General features: G+C 39.4%; 5 protein-coding genes and 1 non-coding gene across 6 annotated transcripts; 4 read left to right on the plus strand and 2 right to left on the minus strand.

The window, feature by feature from the left end:
* Positions 1-141: 141 nt before the first annotated feature.
* On the minus strand, positions 142-3347 carry LOC145903887 (P-selectin-like). Its single transcript, XM_082992072.1, has 13 exons — positions 3249-3347; positions 3098-3183; positions 2847-2948; positions 2475-2604; positions 2084-2218; positions 1904-2027; positions 1653-1765; positions 1407-1592; positions 1175-1286; positions 985-1060; positions 836-911; positions 582-739; positions 142-476 (listed from the first exon to the last, which is right to left on the minus strand). Exons 1-13 carry the CDS (start codon positions 3301-3303, stop codon positions 300-302), a joined length of 1530 nt encoding a protein of 509 aa, XP_082848198.1. The 5' UTR covers positions 3304-3347; the 3' UTR covers positions 142-299.
* An 819-nt stretch (positions 3348-4166) lies between these two features.
* Positions 4167-7106, plus strand: LOC145903903 (U3 small nucleolar ribonucleoprotein IMP4-like). The gene is made up of 8 exons (XM_082992090.1): positions 4167-4248; positions 4414-4522; positions 5054-5247; positions 5493-5625; positions 5730-5884; positions 6460-6628; positions 6699-6828; positions 6968-7106. Exons 1-7 carry the CDS (start codon positions 4246-4248, stop codon positions 6800-6802), a joined length of 867 nt encoding a protein of 288 aa, XP_082848216.1. The 5' UTR covers positions 4167-4245; the 3' UTR covers positions 6803-6828; positions 6968-7106.
* A 2272-nt stretch (positions 7107-9378) lies between these two features.
* LOC145903901 (uncharacterized) lies at positions 9379-11076 on the plus strand. The gene is made up of 3 exons (XM_082992088.1): positions 9379-9944; positions 10118-10263; positions 10365-11076. The coding sequence occupies exons 1-3, from the start codon at positions 9485-9487 to the stop codon at positions 10824-10826; spliced, it is 1068 nt and encodes a 355-aa protein (XP_082848214.1). The 5' UTR covers positions 9379-9484; the 3' UTR covers positions 10827-11076.
* A 187-nt stretch (positions 11077-11263) lies between these two features.
* On the minus strand, positions 11264-13191 carry LOC145903893 (uncharacterized). Its single transcript, XM_082992078.1, has 3 exons — positions 13088-13191; positions 12100-13026; positions 11264-12040 (listed from the first exon to the last, which is right to left on the minus strand). The coding sequence occupies exons 1-3, from the start codon at positions 13143-13145 to the stop codon at positions 11694-11696; spliced, it is 1332 nt and encodes a 443-aa protein (XP_082848204.1). The 5' UTR covers positions 13146-13191; the 3' UTR covers positions 11264-11693.
* A 631-nt stretch (positions 13192-13822) lies between these two features.
* On the plus strand, positions 13823-17753 carry LOC145903894 (eukaryotic initiation factor 4A-I-like). The gene is made up of 10 exons (XM_082992079.1): positions 13823-13887; positions 14167-14254; positions 14574-14706; positions 15319-15458; positions 15528-15696; positions 15762-15849; positions 15914-16217; positions 16280-16449; positions 16722-16872; positions 17021-17753. Exons 1-9 carry the CDS (start codon positions 13871-13873, stop codon positions 16864-16866), a joined length of 1254 nt encoding a protein of 417 aa, XP_082848205.1. The 5' UTR covers positions 13823-13870; the 3' UTR covers positions 16867-16872; positions 17021-17753.
* On the plus strand, positions 16474-16655 carry LOC145904110 (small nucleolar RNA SNORA81). The gene has a single exon (XR_014402720.1). It is a non-coding gene; the product is annotated as a small nucleolar RNA SNORA81 (small nucleolar RNA).
* Positions 17754-18982: the final 1229 nt, after the last annotated feature.

Here is an 18982-nt window from a genome sequence, read left to right on the forward strand (position 1 = left end):
ATATTTCATGACTCAACCCTGTCATCATCGATCCCTAAACAACGCCCGGAATCCCGATAATCGCGTGTATCGCAGTGCGCGAAACAACCACAACCTGCACCGTGAACTCAGATACGATCTAAGGCAGACAATGAGCACGCTTGCGGCAACCTGCCCGTTATTTTAATGTTGACTCTCAACACCCATACCGCTTAGTTGATGAATTGCTTGAAAGTTCATGTTTTGGGAATCGAAAGATAAGACTTTTTACAAATGGTAAATCCCAAGTTGGGCGGGTTGCAAACCGGTTTTACTGCGATTTAAGTGCACGGCTCTCCACACAGTATGGAACTCATTTTTCGCGAAAACTCCGCGTCGAGCGCAGCAAAACCTTTGTCGAGGGCATCGCGAATCACGTTCTCTTTGTTTCCAGTGATCCACTCCACCTGGGTAATGTTAAGTCGACCCACGGGCGGCTTCACCGGTAACACAAACACCTAAAATGTTTTAGCCAAGCGTGAGTAACCTCGTGCAATGTACGCACGAAGGTGACAATTAAATGTTTGCCAGGTAATTAGTCACATTTTGTCAGAATATCATACCAACGCTCCAGTGTCACGAAGAATCTGTCCTGGCACTTTTACGTCATCTTGGGATGCGCCGTCAGTGATAAGAAGTACCACGTCCCTGGCGTCAGGACGGTTTCCACGCTGAATCATGGTGGTTGCAGTGTAGTTCAACGCGTTGCCGGTACGGGTACCTATTTAGCAGCAGTTGTTAAAATACCCAGCCAATCTACATATATTTGCAAAGATTCATTTCAGATAAAAAAGAGGGATTTTCGATGACTGCTTACCACTGCCGTTGTACGGTATTTTGTCGAAAGCCTCCAGAACAGATTGGATGCTGTTTGGATAGTCGTCCAGAAGTATCTGTGACAACAGTAAGCAACTCGATAACAATCTCAACCTAATGACGGCCCAATTATGTCAAGCAACTTCTCACCTGTGTCTCTGTATCGACGGCCTTATTATATCGGATGACGCCAAAGTGAGCAGAATCCTCTCGCACCGTAAAGTCACTGTGAGTCAGCAAGATTTTTTTTAAGGGAAAAAGGAGGCATCTTTGGATTACATAGAACTTGCACTGATTTGGTTAATTAGGGTCTTATAAAATTACCGATGCTGTAACTTACTCTAAAAAGCTTTTGACGAATTCCTTCATCAGAATCCAGTTTTCCGCTCCTACAGACGAGGAGGAATCCAAGACGACAATGAAGTCCATTTTGGCAAACGGGGGACAAGGCACTAAATAATCAAAAATTGACAGGGCGTTAGTCGTAAATGTGTAATTAAATTTTTTAATGGTGAGGTTTTGCGTTTTTATGATGCTAGCACGTTGCCACCAGAATTGGGTTACCAACTTACGCGTGCAACACGGCGCCGGTCTGTTCCACAACTCTGTTACTTGGCAAGTGTTTTCGAGCGTGGCCGGAGGGTGGAGGACGTAACCGCGCCCGGTGTTGCACTCAAAGGAGCAAGTTGAGCCCACAAGATTTTTGTCCGTGCATCTCATACGGCCGTTCGTAATCGACTGTAATTTGCATTGCAGGGCTGTGAACAGCAACAACCACAATGAGTATATTATTAAGGTAGCGCTGTAGATACTCTTACGTTTGCATTGGGGTATGGGACGACTCCACAGTCCCCACATGTCTGTATCGCGATCTTCAAAGCAACGAACAGCACTTGCGCCATGGAGTCGATATCCTTGGTTGCATGAAAACCTGCAAGAAAATATCAACTATATGTCATTGGAAGCAACTACATATTGTGCAAATGATCAACACTCGGTTGACATAAGGCGTTTGTATATCAACCGATTGGAGTAGTGGTCGACAGATCTTTTTGCATAGAAGACTTACCTGCACACGCTGTACACATTGTTTTCATCCGAGCAAGACACCGATCCGAAACGCACAGAGTTGACCGGTCTGCACACGACTCGACGACACGAAGGCTGCGGGTTATCCCGTTTGCTAAAGACGTCTGCGGCATGGAAAGTTATTGGATACATACAGTGGTTTGTGAATGCGTTGTCTCACCGCAAGTCGACTTTGCCGCTCCGACGACCGAATATCCTCGTTTGCAGTAAAAGAAGCAGACACTGAAGGGCATCATGTCGTTTGTGCATTTCATGTACCCGTGCTCAGGGGCGTATACCGGCGGACATGGGAGGCCTAGACGTACAGAAAGGTGTTATTGTGATTGCCCTGCCGTGCGCCGCGGGCAAACAGTAACCTGGGCAAAATTATGATAACGATCGACGCAAAAGTTTTACAACGCCGCAAAAAGCAATTACGCCAACGTTGAAACCAAATGTCACAGTATGCGTAATCCAACCCGTAAAAATCTTTTTTGCGTTCCTGTTATAAACCAAGAAGCGAAGTGCTGGTTTTAATTAAACTTGATAAACATCAAAGAGAAATAGCGGACCTCCAAGTTCATCGCAAAAGAGAATATGGTGGTTGCAACCGTCCGTGCTGCAACAGCATCTACAAACAGACGACGGCGCCCTTTTGTTGCATTGCGTGTCTTTCAGATACACTGACGCTCTGCCCGCATCCTGCAAGTATTTTTTTTATAGGTTTACTATGCTTTGTGTCAATGTTTCAGCCAAATTTTGAATAACTCCGGAAGTTTTGTCACGGATTGCAATAAGCGTTGGAATTCTCACTTTACCCACGCGGTTTTTAAAACTCCTTATTAACAAAATTCAACAAACAATAAATTTAACTGCACTGCATATTTGTATAAACAGTAAATTAGGCATTATCAGCAGGGGTATAAAAATAAAGCAATGTTCACCTGCATATGGTTGGAACCACACGCACTGACTTGTTTGCAAGCCTTTTCAATCAAAGGATAATCTCCCCATCCACCGTGGCGAAGCTCAATTTGACATGTGTCCTGCAAACACAATTTGCGTACCAAAAAAAGAGCTTGCATCAAGCAAAACTCGATTTTGGAAAACAAATCCATGCGGTCACACACAAAAGTGAGGTAACACACAACTGCGCAAACCCGATCGTTCTCAATATCTTCATTAACTATTGTACCTGATTTTCCTCACATGTCACCATCCGCCCTTTTTCCAAACATTCTTCCTGGCTCTTCACGTTTTCGCATTCCCAACACTGAAGTCCTGCAAATAAAGAATATTTTATAATTTGTCAAAGAGAAGTTTTTCCATGTCTGCATTCGACTTGCCTTCGGTAATGGAAATCCAAAAAAGAAAGCAGGCGCTCAGAATGAACGTCCTCATAATGCTTGTATTTATTGTCTCGACAAAGAGGTTAAATTAAATCTAAAAATTAAGGTAAAGTTGAATAATCAAGGTAAAAAATATCCATTAACGTTTTCATTTTTATTTGCGAGAAAATTTTGACAACTTATTTATCCTTTAGTGCATTCAACAGTTCTGTACATTCGTCCCACACATCTGGCATCGCGTAACGATCTGCCTTTATACGCGAGCTTTTCTTTTAACTCATCAACCTGTTGAATATCTACTTGCGTGGGGTGCAAGCCGATTGCGCGATAGAAATTCTTGCCGCTCGCGGATGATCATATCTGGAAAAACTAGTTTCTCTTGCGTTGCCAAAAGACGTGCGTGCTAGCGTGCGGTCAATGAAATAGCTAGGGTCGTGTTACGTAATTCCATTTATGCCATCCTCAATTTGCCACGATCTTGCGCCTAGCGTTCTGTTACAAGTCGAAAAGGGTTGTTGTGGCTGAAGTTAATGGCAATTTACTACAGAAAAATTCGCTTTCAGCAACGCAGACATGTTATTTGATGGGATAAGAGTAGAGTGTTTCAAAGGCTATTTTCATAGGAATTTACAAAAAAAGCCCAACAAGTCGCCTATTAATATAACCAATACACAATGTTCCCACCATATACCATATATTTACGGCTGTCTATCACTATTATACCTTTTTAAGTTCTTGTCAACGAAAAAATGGTAGCATTAAAACATATTTTGGCCACATTATTTTCCTTTTAAATACTTTTAAGTTTTTTGCGTCACTTTTAGATACAATTTATTGTTTTTTGTTTTCATCATTTTTGTTGCAATATTATGATTTCTATATTAAAAATTTCCCAATTGTTGCATTTAATTGCAGCTGTTGGACTGAGCCCACGTGAACGTGGTTCTTATTTTACAATCGTCAAGAATCTTTTTGTTGGATACGAAACAGCACAATGGTAAGATGTTTGATATGTTAAAACTATGTTTAAGTCGTATATATTTTGGAATCATTTCTGGCTGTTAACAAAAATGAACCGCAGTTATAGCTAACTGTGTAAAAGTGTATTTATCTTAATAACATAAGTTTGCATACAAGCCTAATTAGATATTTCTGTGTTTAGCTCCGAAGGCAGGCTAGAGAGCGCAGGGAATACATCTACAGAAAATCAATTGAAGCTCAAAGAAAATCTATTCAGGAACGGAAGGAACGAGTTAAAAATGCATTAGATGGTATGTTTCATTGTTGTATATATTAATTTAGTGTAATTTAATGTCGATATTTTGTGGCTGTGCTAAAGCAACTAACATGTATACCAATCATCAACATCAAACACCTATGAGTATAAAACATGCAATGTCCAATTTATCCCATGGCCTTGTTAATATATATAAATTTATGTTGCTTGAACATCAAAAGCTTAAACCTGTTTTGCTTCCCCCGAAAAATACACATGACAAGATTTTAAAAAGCACCACAAAAATACATGCAAATCCATTGTAATTTGTAAAAGCAAACATGTCAATAATGACAAGATTTTAAAACCTATAAATGCAAATATAATGACCAGTGACCTGTAGCACCTTCCTCAGTCATCAGCTATACTGATTACTCTGATTGCATAAAAAAATGTGTCAAATATGTTGTCAACATAGGTTTAATTTTTAATTAGGAAGAAAACATGATTCAATCAATTATCAGTAACTTTACTATCTGTAAAGCCACCCATATTTGTGGCACAAATAACATGACATATTCTGCAGCTAACAAACCACTGCCTACTGAGATACAAAAAGATGCTTTGGATCTACAAAAGTCATTGGAGTTTGATGATATGGGTGGTGAAGGTATCACAAGTCATATGGATGATGAATATAAATGGGTCGGGGTGGAGGATCCCAAAATCATGCTCACCACTTCAAGGGACCCAAGCTCTAAGCTGAAGCAATTTGCAAAAGTAAGTGGTATGTCACAGTGTGACAATTTTAGGCAATTTATGATTGTTACATACTACAGCTTGCTACAGTAAAACTATAATATTAATCTGTTAAATGAAAAAACAAATCTAGAATATTTTATCGCATACCTTTTCTGCACTGCACAAATGTTAATGTTTCTAAACATTTTTGAAAAAGGTTGTCTATGATAATGTAGCACTACATATTTTGTTTGGTATCTGAATCAAGCTAAGCTGTGATTTAGGAAATGAAGTTGTTTTTTCCAAACTCACAACGATTGAACAGAGGAAACCATGAGATGAAAGCCCTTGTGAATGCTTGCAGGGCAAATCAGGTTACTGACTTCATTATTCTTCATGAACACCGCGGAAATCCAGGTATATATATACATTTTTATGTTTCTGTTATTTAATGTGCATGCACTTATGTCCACTAGCATTTTTTAATTGAGATCTATGCAAATAAATTTGTTTCCTCGCAGATGGTATGATAATATCTCATCTCCCATATGGACCAACAGCTTACTTTAATTTGTCGAACTGTGTGATGCGTCATGATATTCCTAATGTGGGAACAATGTCGGAAGCCTACCCTCATTTGATCTTTCACAATTTTCAGTCAAAGTTAGGTGAAAGGGTAAGACTCCACTGCTTTTAAGTTTTCAACTGTGACTGCATAAATGTTTTTTTTGATAAATACTAATAACATGATCTCCATTTGCTAATTTTAGTATTAGTGAAAAGTCATTTTGTGTCCATCAGTAGTATATTTCAAGACAATCCATTTTTTTAAGCCTTAACAATTGCATTTTTTTATAAAGCTTGGCCCAACGCGATCCATATATTTATCATTTAATTCTGATTCGTTAATTGGGATTAAGAAAGTTTGCTAACTGCAATTCAAGCATGCCTTATACCGATATAGCAAGAATACATGGTACCTGAAGAGCATGCTATTTTAGGTGGTGGGATCACAACATTCTTTTTGATGTGTCAAAATATCCTAGATTATGCTAACATGCTAAGCAACCAAATGCAGCACATTTTCTAAACGGCCCACAACTTATTTATATTCAGTGAATACCAATGTTTATGAAGTGTGGCACAACACACCACTGTTAACTCACATCGTTACTACTATATGCAGTGTCTTCAATGCCACTGTTAGTTTCGTGCTTGTCGCGGTATTCTCGTGAAATTGGTTCCTTTCAGGTAAAAGCAATTCTGCAAGCTTTATTTCCGGTCCCTAAGGAGGAATCGAAACGAGTGGTGACGTTTGCGAATCAAGACGACTTCATATCATTCCGTCATCACGTTTATTCCAAACCCGATCGAAACAACATACAACTGAAGGAAGTGGGGCCGAGATTTCAGATGCGATGTAAGTTGTTTCCTCTTCCACATTTAAACAATACAAAACGCAAAGGTTGAACTTGTTTTGCAATTCGTAGTGTACGAAATCAAGCTTGGGACAGTCGACGAAGCAGATTCGGCTGACACTGAATGGCGACTTCATTCGTTTATGAACACCGCTAAGAAAAGGCGCTACTTGTAAACTTTTTCTGCTCCGCCGAAGAAAATGTAAATACCTTTTTTTAAATTATGTCATCAGATGTTTATCGTACTTTGTTGTTTTCCGCTTTGTAACCACCTTGATTATAATTTTTTAACAATTTATTTTGCTTTATTTTAACGTTCCTGATTGTATGTGCTTTTTAAGGACACTGCAGACTCGAGAAGATTGTTTCCCACGGGCTCTCGAAGGATGGTGAACGCATGTAGGATGTTGCCTTATAAATGCTCACCAATAAGTCAATTGTTGGTTGTTGGAACTTCTGCGTTTGCACCGAGTCCAGTCCAAATAAAATCGAGCTCTTCGATCAATACAGTGTGCGGTTTGTTAAAGTAAGAGCAGTTTGGAACACACGAGATTTTAAATTCTTGGAGTGTAAGCAATGTGGGGATTTTGTTCCGCGTAACGTTATCGCTGTTCCTAAATCGTTTCCGTAACAGCGTGTATAAGGATTTACGGCGAGTTTGTTTCTCACAGCAACATAAGTGCAAGGTAATGAGAGAGTGGTGTTCATTAAACGCTTCACAGCACCAGTTCCGTGAAGCATTGGATGTCCTACCTCCCGAAATAGCACCTCTCTGTGGTTCGTGTTACAAACTCCCTCTGTGATGTTCGAGTCTTGTTGACAATTTGTGCGAGCATGAGGCATAACCGCTCGAGTGCGCGCGTCGTTTTAGTCAGCCAGCAAGCGGGATCAATAAATTCCGCCATGGTTTATTGTGAAACTTGTCGAGGGCCACTCCTGTTCTCACTGACTTCATAAGCGAAGTCATAAAAGAAAATGAGCTTGTTCAACTTGCACAGAAGGTGAGGGCCGCTGGTGGCAAGAAAATCGACAGCTGGAACTAAAAGCACTGTTGGTCATATTTTATTTGTTAGGTAGAGACAGCAACTGAGCTCAATAAGTATTCTCGTATCTGCGGTGTAATTTCAAGAAAATATTAAACCTAATCGACACCCTGTTTTTATTTTGTTCCTTAGCAAGTTTTATGTTGTTGAAGTCGTGCGTTAGAGAAGCTAGTGTTGTTTTAGTCCACAATGTTATGTTGTGTCGCTTTTTTAAAACTAGTGTTTTATGAGATGTGGGTAAAAAAGAAATATTTACCGGCTTGATGCTAAATTATGAAAAAGGTGGCCTATGATAAATCTTAAATCTTGTATTTAACGTGACGAAATAGCAAAGGCACTATTTTATGCTCTCCCGCAAAGTTGTTTGGCAAAGCGTGACCAATTGCAAACAAAAGATTTTAAAAAGTGCCATCATTTTTGGGCACACATAAAAGAACGGAGAGATAATCCGAGGCGGGGGCACTTTGTATGACAAAATAGCCTCGTGTTTTCACAGCACCGCCTTCGATAACAAAGTGTATTATATAGCGAAAAACTGTTTACCGTGCTTGGCAACTGTATCTACGGCAATGGGAAGCGAGCAAATGTACCGTTATCGGTTATCCACAATTTGTACACAGGCGTTGTGATAAGGTGCGTGTTTCGTGACCTCGTGAACAGACAAGGCGTAATGGCGCAACATGGCGAAGCAGGTAGCTAAACGAGTTGACATCGTTTTGAATAGGTTTCCCACGTAAGTCGATGATCAGTGAAATTTGAACGTTTGAAGCCATGGCAAACATAAAGATAATACTCCATTTTGATGTAATCTGGCGAAACTTGCTTTACATTTGCGGCCGCCGTTTTTATGAAGTAGTAAACGGGACGGTGTTTTGATTGCCCGATTGACGTCACTGTTGTTTTTGTTTTCTGTGTTGAAAAAGATGAAACTTTTCCGAGTTTCAGAAGCGAAAATTGTAGCCTTCGCATTACTGGATATTCGCAAAAAGATCGAGTTCCAACATAATTGTATAGTCACCACAAAGTGGAAGTCTTTGCTTGGCCGTTTGGTCAGCAAAGTCGTCTGATAGTCACACCAGCTGCACTGATGAGACCTTTTAGGTCGAAACAGTGGCCATCTGTCTGCAGCTTATACATAATGTTTAACATTTATAGAATTTGTAACTTATGGACGCCGTACTTTGTTTCATAGCATATATATAACTATAGTTAAGAATAAATCACACCAAAAGTTTCCAAACGTTGCACGTCGTGTTCCATTAACGTTTGTGTTTTGCTTATTCACTGTTGGATTTGTTTAGAAACGGGTGTGCACGGTTTGTTTTGTCGCGCACTCGACGCTACAAGTATCGCTTTACGAGTGGGATTGAATTGGTTGGGGGCGATGACGCGCGTGCCTATCGAGGAAGCCCAGAGATACCCTTCCGCCTACCGTTGTCAAAATTGCTCCGTTAGTTCAAATGCCAACACGTCGCCAGAAAGTTCAAATCCCTATGTAAGATTTTGTATTGTGCACTTTGAAATCGACCTTTTCTTCGACGCAATACTTGTAGTGGACCAACGCAGAGTTGGTCGTCGGCAACTGATAAGTAATTTCCTCCCACGCACAAAAGCGCTTATCGTGAAAGTCAACTCGCAGGTTTTGAGTTCATTTCAAATCCAGACGCAAAAACTCGCTTTCGGTAGCATATTGTAAAGAAACCTTTTCGGTGAATGAAAATCAGCTTTATTGAAATTGAGAGTTTATTGAAGTTTTGTTAATTTGACGTATTTGGAATTTGAAGGAATTAATATCAAGATTCTTAACTCAAAAATATGACGGAGGAACGAAGCTCCACGTCCTCAGTTATCGAAAAGAATTTGGCATTAGACAACGACACTGGGGAAGGATTACTTGAAAAGCCAACCCCGTCATTCAACGCAGATGAACCAAGCACTGTAGCTACTCAACTGAAGGAGTCGGGCACATCTTCCACGTCATCTTCAGAAGAGGAAGACAGTACCAGCAAAAGCGCTGATGTCCTGGTGGTCAACGACGCCAATTCGGATACGTCATCGGTGGCACCTCCAGTAGGTGACGTGGATGTTGGAAAACTTCCCGAGTTGGAAGAGTTGGAGGAGGAAATTGTAGAAGAGGAGGAGGAGGAGGAAAGGAAAGTCGAATCGCCAAGTAAAGAAGAGAAAGAAACAACTGAGAAAACGACAGCAAGTTTTTCAGTTTCCCCAGAGCGTGACTCTGAAGAAGAGGATGCGGAAAATCGAAGCGACAAAGAAGGTACATCAGAAACATGTTGTAAGACGACTTAATATCACAAAAAATTTACATGGCAAAGTGCCTATAGATAAAGCGGATTGCCAAAATAAGGTTTCGACCTGTACCTGTTTTCATAATAACACATGACATTCGTTGCTACCAACATTACATTTCAGTTTCGCTCACTTTTTCAGATACCATATCTGTCAAGTCGACCTCTTCAAGTCAGTGTGAATCGGTACAAAAATCTGAAACGAATGAAACCGAACAAAATCCGGTTATTCCCCAAGTCGTACTTCCAGTTCAGACCGTACCGGAACCAACTACCAATAAAATTGAGGTAATTTAAACCAAGCTAATATGTTCCGTCCCCACGAACAATTCCGGCTATTAAAATGTTACGTCGATATTAACGTAACGTAACACTTATTTTTTGTACAGGAAACCACAGTTAGTGCTTTGCAAAGTAAAGTAGAAGAAACGAACGAGGAACTGAAATCTTACCAGAAACGTGTCGAAGAGCTTCGCCTTAAACTGGATGAGTACGAAGCTGAGCGAATGAAGATAAAACAACAAGAGGAGAAAAACATTAAGCTGCAGCAAGAGTTGGATGAAAAAAAGGAGGCATTGGTTGTTGCGAGTCAAAAAGAGGAGGACCTCAGCACGCGACTTCGGAATCTAAACGAAGAGAAAGAAGAACAACAACGCAAGAATGAAAAGACCGTAAGTGAGTTGCAGTTGAAAATGGTCGAAATGAAGTCCTCTCTTGACCAGAAGGAAAACGAAATGTCTGAAACAAATGGCATGCAAACTTTGAAAGCTGTTGGAACGAGTCGGACTAGTACAGCTTCTTTAAGATCGAACCGAGCCAAAAAGTCGTCGAAAGTTTGTGTTTTGATATAAATATTTGCTTGGTGCTTTTTCCGCCACATTTTTTAATATTGACATTTGAACCCGAGTACTTGGCAACCGTGACGGTTACCAAACACGCAGTGCATCCGTCCATATTTTTGTTGGTGCTTTTATTTGGGTAGACACTTGTGTTTTTACATATAGTATTTTCACCAATTGGACAAAGCACAAAATCGTTTTAAACATCATTCCTTTATTTGCATTGTGCAGTCGAATGACAGTATATACGACATATAAATACCTATATGCTCAAAGAAATATACATGTTATACAAATCTGCGGACACCAACTACATACAAACGGCCGTTTAGACTATCAATTGCTTGGGTTGACAAGTTTACCACAGTGGTAGAAAAACATTTAACAGTAAAATAGAGTTCATTCATTTATTAAGGTTAGTGTGGAAATGTACTTCACACCAGGCAACAATTTCCGAACGAAAAATCTATGAATTTGTGTATAAGCTGCAGACAGATGGCCACTGTTTCGACCTAAAAGGTGACGGCACTATTGGTTGAGCTTGCTTGGCCGTAGTGTTTCCACCTTGTTTGCTCCGTAAGGTTGCACCTAGTTTGGTGCCCAACGGATGACGGTGACTGTATAGTCACCACAAAGTGGAAGTCTTTGCTTGGCCGTTTGGTCAGCAAAGTCGTCTGATAGTCACACCAGCTGCACTGATGAGACCTTTTAGGTCGAAACAGTGGCCATCTGTCTGCAGCTTATACACAAATTCATATTATTGGCTCCACATTGCTTATCATAGCAAAATCTATGAATCGAAACTCGAGTTATATAAACCACTCCGTTCAAAACCCATAAACAAAAATGACACTGTTCTTATGCATTTAGAAAAGATTTTCAACGGAAATAGTACCTTTCCAAATCACTTAGGCTAATTTCAAATATTCTGGCTTCAGCATCGTGGCGTCCATAAGATATCAAAAATTTAGTGGCCTCCCCGTTTCTGGAACTCTTTGTCATGTCGGAAGCAAAGGCGATGCGCTGGTTTGACATATAGTTCTTTGTATAATACAGTGGCCCTGATGTTGAAACTTTGTGAAGGCTTTCTGGTAAGCTGTTTATAAGTGGAAGAGGTCGCTTGGCAACTTCCACGATGCCAAATGGGGGCTTCGATTCCATCTTATAAGGGAAGTTGAAGTACTCGCGACGGCTTTTATCAAAGTTGTAATAGCAATGCAAGACACCTAAGGCATATATTAAATGTGAGTGTCTTGTAAATATTACATAAACTCCAAATACTTACCCAGAAAAAACGATGTTCTTTCCTTTACTTCAGTAATGATTGGCGGAGTTCCTCCGTGGGGGTGAAGGTCTTCTTTCGGTTGTTTAATGAGCATGAAGTCTCTTAATTTCTCAAATACAAGGGATGTGTTTGTTCGGTGAGCGACGACACATTTTCCACTTGCGGCTATGCATTGCAACACAACATGCTGCGGGAAAAAGGAGTAGCTGAAGTAAAGTTCGTCTTTATAAACAAACGGCGACCAATTGCGTTCCACCGCCCCTTCCGTTAGTTTTGAATCAACAATGTGAAGTCCAACAGTTCCTCGAACACTCGGCACTAACACGTTTCCATGTCTTTCAAAATGCAGTTCAGTCATGTACATCGAACGCATAGTGTTGGAGTCGCACCACTCGTTGGAACGAGTGTTCTTATGTCGGCTATTAAAAATGAGAAACAGGCCACTCTTTCCCCAGAACATACGTGGATCATGGACACCATGGCCTCCGTCTACCCAGTCAGATTGCAATTCGCAGTCTACCAACTTCTTCGGCGAAAACGGGTCAAATACCGCCACAGATAACGGATTAAGTTCCAACTGAGCATGGGAAAACTTAAATTGACCAAAAATAAGTCGATTATTTTTGACCCAATAGGATTCCCTGTCACCCTTGGGGCCTAGTCTCGATTCTCGAACTAGCTTGCTTTGGCGTTCAATGTAAAGGAAGGTGTCACTGTCGTACTTTGCTAGGCCAGGATTAAATCTTCTCCATGTATTTTCATCTGCATTGTTGAAACCACCGCCTACAGCGCAATCGGTATAATGATCTCCATGAAAACATTGAGTATTATTTTCTGTTTCGTGCTGATCATGCTTTCCTTCGGATACCTCTTTGCTGTAAAAGACCACGTTCCACGAGTCTGTGTTTATCTCATAGACCCAAAAATCTGCAAACGAGGAAACTTATGAGCCAGGCTTTGGCAAACTTGATAGTTTTATTCTACTTACACAAGAACAGTAGCACGGCGCCTGCCATCACCAAAACTTGTTTCGGGCAATTTTTCATTTTAGACTCAAAGCATATGGTCTGATGTAAATTCCAATAATTTGTCCTGGGCGTATAACAGCACAACACACAAAGAATATCTCTTGTGCAAACCAAATAGCAACCAAACCGGATTGCCCCGGGCGGCAATTCTAACGTGCGAAAACAAGAAATAAAGATTACCTTGATTGGTTTTGCGTTGTCTGACAGTTTTTAATGTTAAGAAAGGCCACAAGAGTAACGCGACATAAGTTAATTGATTCAAAAAAAAGTCCACACACACATAGCCTATGTTTTCCTTGCCACATTTTTATTTCCAAAACAAAAAAATACCGCACAATAATATGTAAAATAATCTAAAGTGAAGCATGAATTGCGAATTTGGTAGATTTTTGCCGGACACGAATTATTTAGAATTTAATGAGGATCCGGTAAGATTTCTTTGTGGGCCATATGACTCACTCAACCCGGTCTTTTCGATCAAGCGATTTCGCAATTTCAGACAATATCCCTCCGCATAAACATTTTCCCGCGTTAAATTCGTCAAAAATTGTTTCCTAATTCTAACCCTAAATTAAATAAGTTTATGCACTGCGGAATGTTTAGTCTTTGCCATTTTCAACAACGCATAAATACGTTTGATCATGTAATAAGCTTCATTTACTTAAATGATTTTTTAGTATTCATCCGCTCACAACGTGCATCTACTCTGCGGTGCGTGAAACAAGATTCCTTTTCTGAACAACATGGCTCAAATCGACAGGTACGAAAAAATTGGGCAATTTTTTGTGTAAATTAATGTGTTCTTGAAACTTATTGTTTAAAAGATTGTACTATGATACTATTAAATGAATGTTGCTCGCAATATGGAGCTATTTATTCCTTAAAACAAGCAGAGAAAAAATTAATTGAACATAAAGTTACTCATGGTATCGATTTAGGCGTCATTTCAAGTTAATACCCGCTAATATGTCCCTCGAGTTTAGGCATTAATTGATGTTTTGGGATATATCTCCAAATTTTAAAAGTTTCTGTTTTACAGTCGTGAACAATGTCAAAAGCCCCAAGGGGGCGAATCCTATTTTGCTGGACAACAGGAGCAACAGGAATCGATAAGTAGTATTATCGAGGTAAGGATGCTTCACAACAATATTAAACGAAGCCATTGGTAGTGGATTCCTATTTACATTCTACCTTGCAATTTGGGTGCTTTAACAATAGGCCTACTCAATTTTGTGTGTGAAGATTTAATTACTAACCACCAATAGCTAAAAACTGCTTAAAGTCTGAAGGATTTTTGCCATCAATGTTTCCATCGTAACACATTATCAGACCTTTCTATGAATACTGAACTTAACACACGAGACGATTATGTATTGGAAATATGTCATTCAACAGCAACAAAAATCTTAATCTCTTTCAATGAATTTTGTGGTTGTGCTTGCACAGACCAACTGGGATGCAGTTGTGGATTCTTTCGATGATATGAATTTAAAAGAGAATCTATTAAGAGGAATTTATGCTTATGGTTTTGAGAAACCATCTGCCATTCAGCAAAGAGCAATCAAGCCTTGCATTGAGGGTAAGCTATTTCAATGGTTCTTTTAAAGTAACTTTTTTTAGTATGAACAATTTTTAAATGTAGCTATATTTAAACAACACTACAAGGAATAGTTGATAATGTTGGGGACAACAGCATTTGATTTAAAGTATTAGGTTGTTTCGGGAAACATGATGATTTTAATTGCATCTGGAGTGCCTGACAAGCCCACCATCATCCTGGCATTTAGTAGAATGTTGTTTGTTCATAATTAGTGTTGTAACGATAAACCCCAACTACTTTAATAATTACAGTGATAACTAAAAAAGTGTTAAGTTGTCACTTTTTCTGTTCAGTGTTGTGTGTATTGGCACAAAGCATTTTGCCAAAAAATGTTGTTTCCTATCTCATAAAATTAAATAAAAAAAATTTTGTGTTCCTCAAAAGCACCCATTGTGTAAGTTTCCAAACATTGTGAGACCATTGCACTATGGATCGTCAAATGGAACTAAAGCAAAATGTTGCATGTGGGTGAGATGTAGTGACTATATGTTCACTTGCGTCTCAATATGTGACCGCACAAAATGCATTTATTCGGTGTAAAGAAAAATTTTCAGAAAATGTTAGCCTGAAAGGGACTGTATATGATTTTAGGTCGTGATGTCATTGCCCAAGCTCAATCTGGTACTGGAAAGACTGCAACGTTCGCCATTTCTATTCTACAAAACATTGATACATGCTGTAAATCAACACAAGCTCTTGTCATTGCTCCCACTAGGGAGTTGGCCCAGCAGGTAAAATCCAATTGATCTCCTTTTTTTTGTGATTTACATTAATTGGTGTACCATTCATACTTTCTGCAGATTCAAAAGGTAGTATTGTCCCTTGGGGACTATGTCAATGCATCTTGCCATGCTTGTATTGGTGGCACCAGTGTTCGAGAAGAAATTCAGAAGCTTCAGACCTCTGTGCAACATGTGGTTGTTGGCACTCCAGGAAGAGTGTTTGACATGATTGGTCGCCGAATTTTAGGTATATAACATATATTGCTCACCCAACTTCATGAAGCAAGTTATACTTAAAAATGTATTGTGTAGATGTGCAAAATGTGAAAATGTTTGTTCTGGATGAAGCAGATGAAATGCTTTCAAGAGGCTTCAAAGAGCAAATTTATGAGATTTTTAGGTTTGCCTTTTCCTTAGTTTTGTAGGTTTTTCGTCGTGTAATTTTGGTCAATGTATGTGTGCAGAAAAATGCCCGCTGACATTCAAGTCATATTATTGTCTGCCACCATGCCTACTGATGTATTGGAAGTTACAACAAAGTTCATGCCTGAACCAATAAAGATTCTTGTCAGAAAAGAAGAATTGACATTGGAGGGAATTCAGCAGTTTTACATCATGGTTGAAAAGGAAGAATGGAAATTGGACACTTTATGTGATCTGTATGAAACAGTAACAATTACCCAAGCGGTAATTTTTGCTAACACAAGAAGGAAAGTAGAATGGCTTGGTCGAGAGCTCCGCGATAGAGACTTTACTGTATCTAACATGGTATGAACTAGAAGTAGGACATTATTTGTTAATTGATGATAATTGATTGTTCATTTTTTCAGCATGGAGACATGACTCAGACTGACAGGGATCTTATTATGAGAGAGTTTCGTTCTGGATCTTCAAGAGTTCTTATTACTACTGATCTGCTGGCTCGTGGAATAGACGTGCAGCAAGTGTCTTTGGTTATTAATTATGATTTGCCGTCAAATCGTGAAAATTACATTCATCGGTAAGTTAAAAAGACAATTTTCTAAATTGTTCCTATAAAGTGCCATTGTAAAGCTGGAATTTTTTTGTCTTGACAAAAACTTTCTGTCTGTGATACAATGGTGAGTCTCATGGAACAACATCAATTACACAACATTAAAATAGGTCTTGGTGCGACCTCTTTCCTAATGTCAGATCATCTTGTCCTAAAAATGTTGTGTCACATCAATTTAAAGTTCGAACTATACTTTTTAAACACAACGTACCTTAATGCTTTATCACTTCATTTTGCAGTATTGGACGTGGTGGCAGGTTTGGCAGAAAGGGCGTCGCAATCAACTTCATCACTTCTGATGACAAAAGAACCCTCCATGACATTGAAACATTTTATAACACTACTGTTGCAGAAATGCCTATGGACGTTGCTGACCTGCTTTAGTCAAAAGTAGGTATACACCATATTCGAAAAACTTGTGTGGGTTGGAATTTAGGGATAAAATGACTATATCAGCTCTTTTCTAATGTAATGCTGAATCTGTGAAAATTTGTGAAAGGTGATTGGCAAATGAGTGTAAAGCAACTTTTTTCTCCAGCTTTAACCACCCTCGACAACAGTGGGCCTCGCACTGTTGTCCTCTACTTGTTTGAAATACAAAGCCAGAGACCTATCTTTTTGAAAACTGCTATTGAGCCAAGAAAAGAAATCTTGCAGAATATTGTTAAAAGATTTTGCGGTGCGTTGTGTGCTGCTATATACAAACATTTAGTCCAATTTGTTTATTTTATTGTTTTTTTCCCTTTTCGGTGTATGTTACATACGCGTAAAATTTGGTAGCAAGGGTCATTTTGTCTCCTTGTTGCAAGGGGCGAAGTTGGTGTGATCACTCGCTGTTATTTTCATACGTCCCTTTGCTACAATACAGACTTTTCCACCATGTGCATAACAGCATTAAAGACTAACCCTAGAACTTTGTTCTTCATGGTTTATTACATAATGTGCGTTTCAACTCCCAGACGCAGAAACTGTAATTCGCCCAATGGCACTGCGTTATTTTTGACGACTCTCGACTGTTTGATTAAATCTGTTGATGTTATATGGCTTCTGGTGTGGTTCAAAATTTATAGTAAACACCGCAAATCTATTCAGTGCGGCGTTTTTTGTTATGACATGCCACTTTTTCGAAGGTGGTTGGCTGTTCTTGATGTTGGCCTGTACAAAATTTGCTCGTTGTGCTTGTTTAAAAATTCCTCCGTATCGGTTTGCGATTATTTATTGATGGGTATGTTTAAAAGGACGGCAAAACAATAAAAATCTGTAAAGCGCAAGTGTGCCAAGGACATTGATCGTTCTTTGTTGAAATACTGCATCTAACCGAGTACAAATGATGTATTAACAATCCAACTCCGAAACTTGCATGTTGGACGATTTGGTTGACTGATGTACTCCCCAGAAAAAGACCATGTTAAAGCTTCTGTTAAATATCCCAAAAAGTCTTTGGTATTTTACGTTTGATGAAATTTTTTAGAATTGTGTGCACGTGAAGGACGCAAATTGGTATTTCTTTCTTATATAAATTTTCCTGGCGGGAGATGCCCACCTACTCTCTCCGTCATAATAGGAGACATCACAAAGCAACCGGTGATGTATAGGGGTCAATTGTGCAGTTAAGTGAACAGACGGGAGCTGTTGCTAAGGGGAGTTTAAGCCTGTTTCGGACAAGTGCGTTTTTAATTCCCCATGTTGGACATTGTTTGGGATAAAAATGCAATGGATTTTGCAGAAAAATAAATCTAAGTGTCCTAGGCCCATCTCTCCTTTACACAATAGCACCGAAGTTAGTTGCTAAATAATTGCCCAAGCAACTCCCGCCAGGGCTGTTAATTTATGCCCCCTGCAGGTCACAAGAGGCTCCACATATCCTTGCTCTGTACATTCCCATCCAGAAGCAACATTTGTTTTTTTAATTTGAAGCATATTAGGTCCCTATATACAAGACCCAGCAACGGTTGCCACGGAACAGTCCGCAGGTGTTTTCTTGCAGAGGACCTTGATGACGAGATTTTTTTGGTTTAATTACGTAATAGGTCCTCGACAACATTGGTCAAAATACACTAAGTTTATTATTGATTTCGACTGCATTTATGAAAAAGACTTTGTATCCAAATAAACTATTGGATTACGGATCTTGAAATTATAACTCCTTGTGGCCTAATGTTAGCTAATTACACCAGACAAGGCACGCTGTTTATGAACAAAAGTCTAGCTTCGGACAACCCTTTGTCAGCCACTGCGGCGTTTTTTTAGTGCCGTATGTTGTTTGGCGATATTCGCCTCAGCTTCCAGAATAGTTGTTCGGTCCAGCTGCAATCAATTTCCTTCCTTTTAGGAAATATTGGGCTCTTTAAAGACGGGATTCGCCAAATCATTTTGGCGGACAAACGTGTGTAAATCAGATTAACCAAACCAAACAATTTGGCCCCCACAAAATTTGTAGACTGGCATACCAACTATACGAAAACGTCTTTATTAAATTTACACCGTCAGAGCTGGAAAT

This window comes from Ascidia mentula, chromosome 5 (genome assembly GCF_947561715.1).
Source record: "Ascidia mentula chromosome 5, kaAscMent1.1, whole genome shotgun sequence".
NCBI lineage: Eukaryota > Metazoa > Chordata > Ascidiacea > Phlebobranchia > Ascidiidae > Ascidia > Ascidia mentula.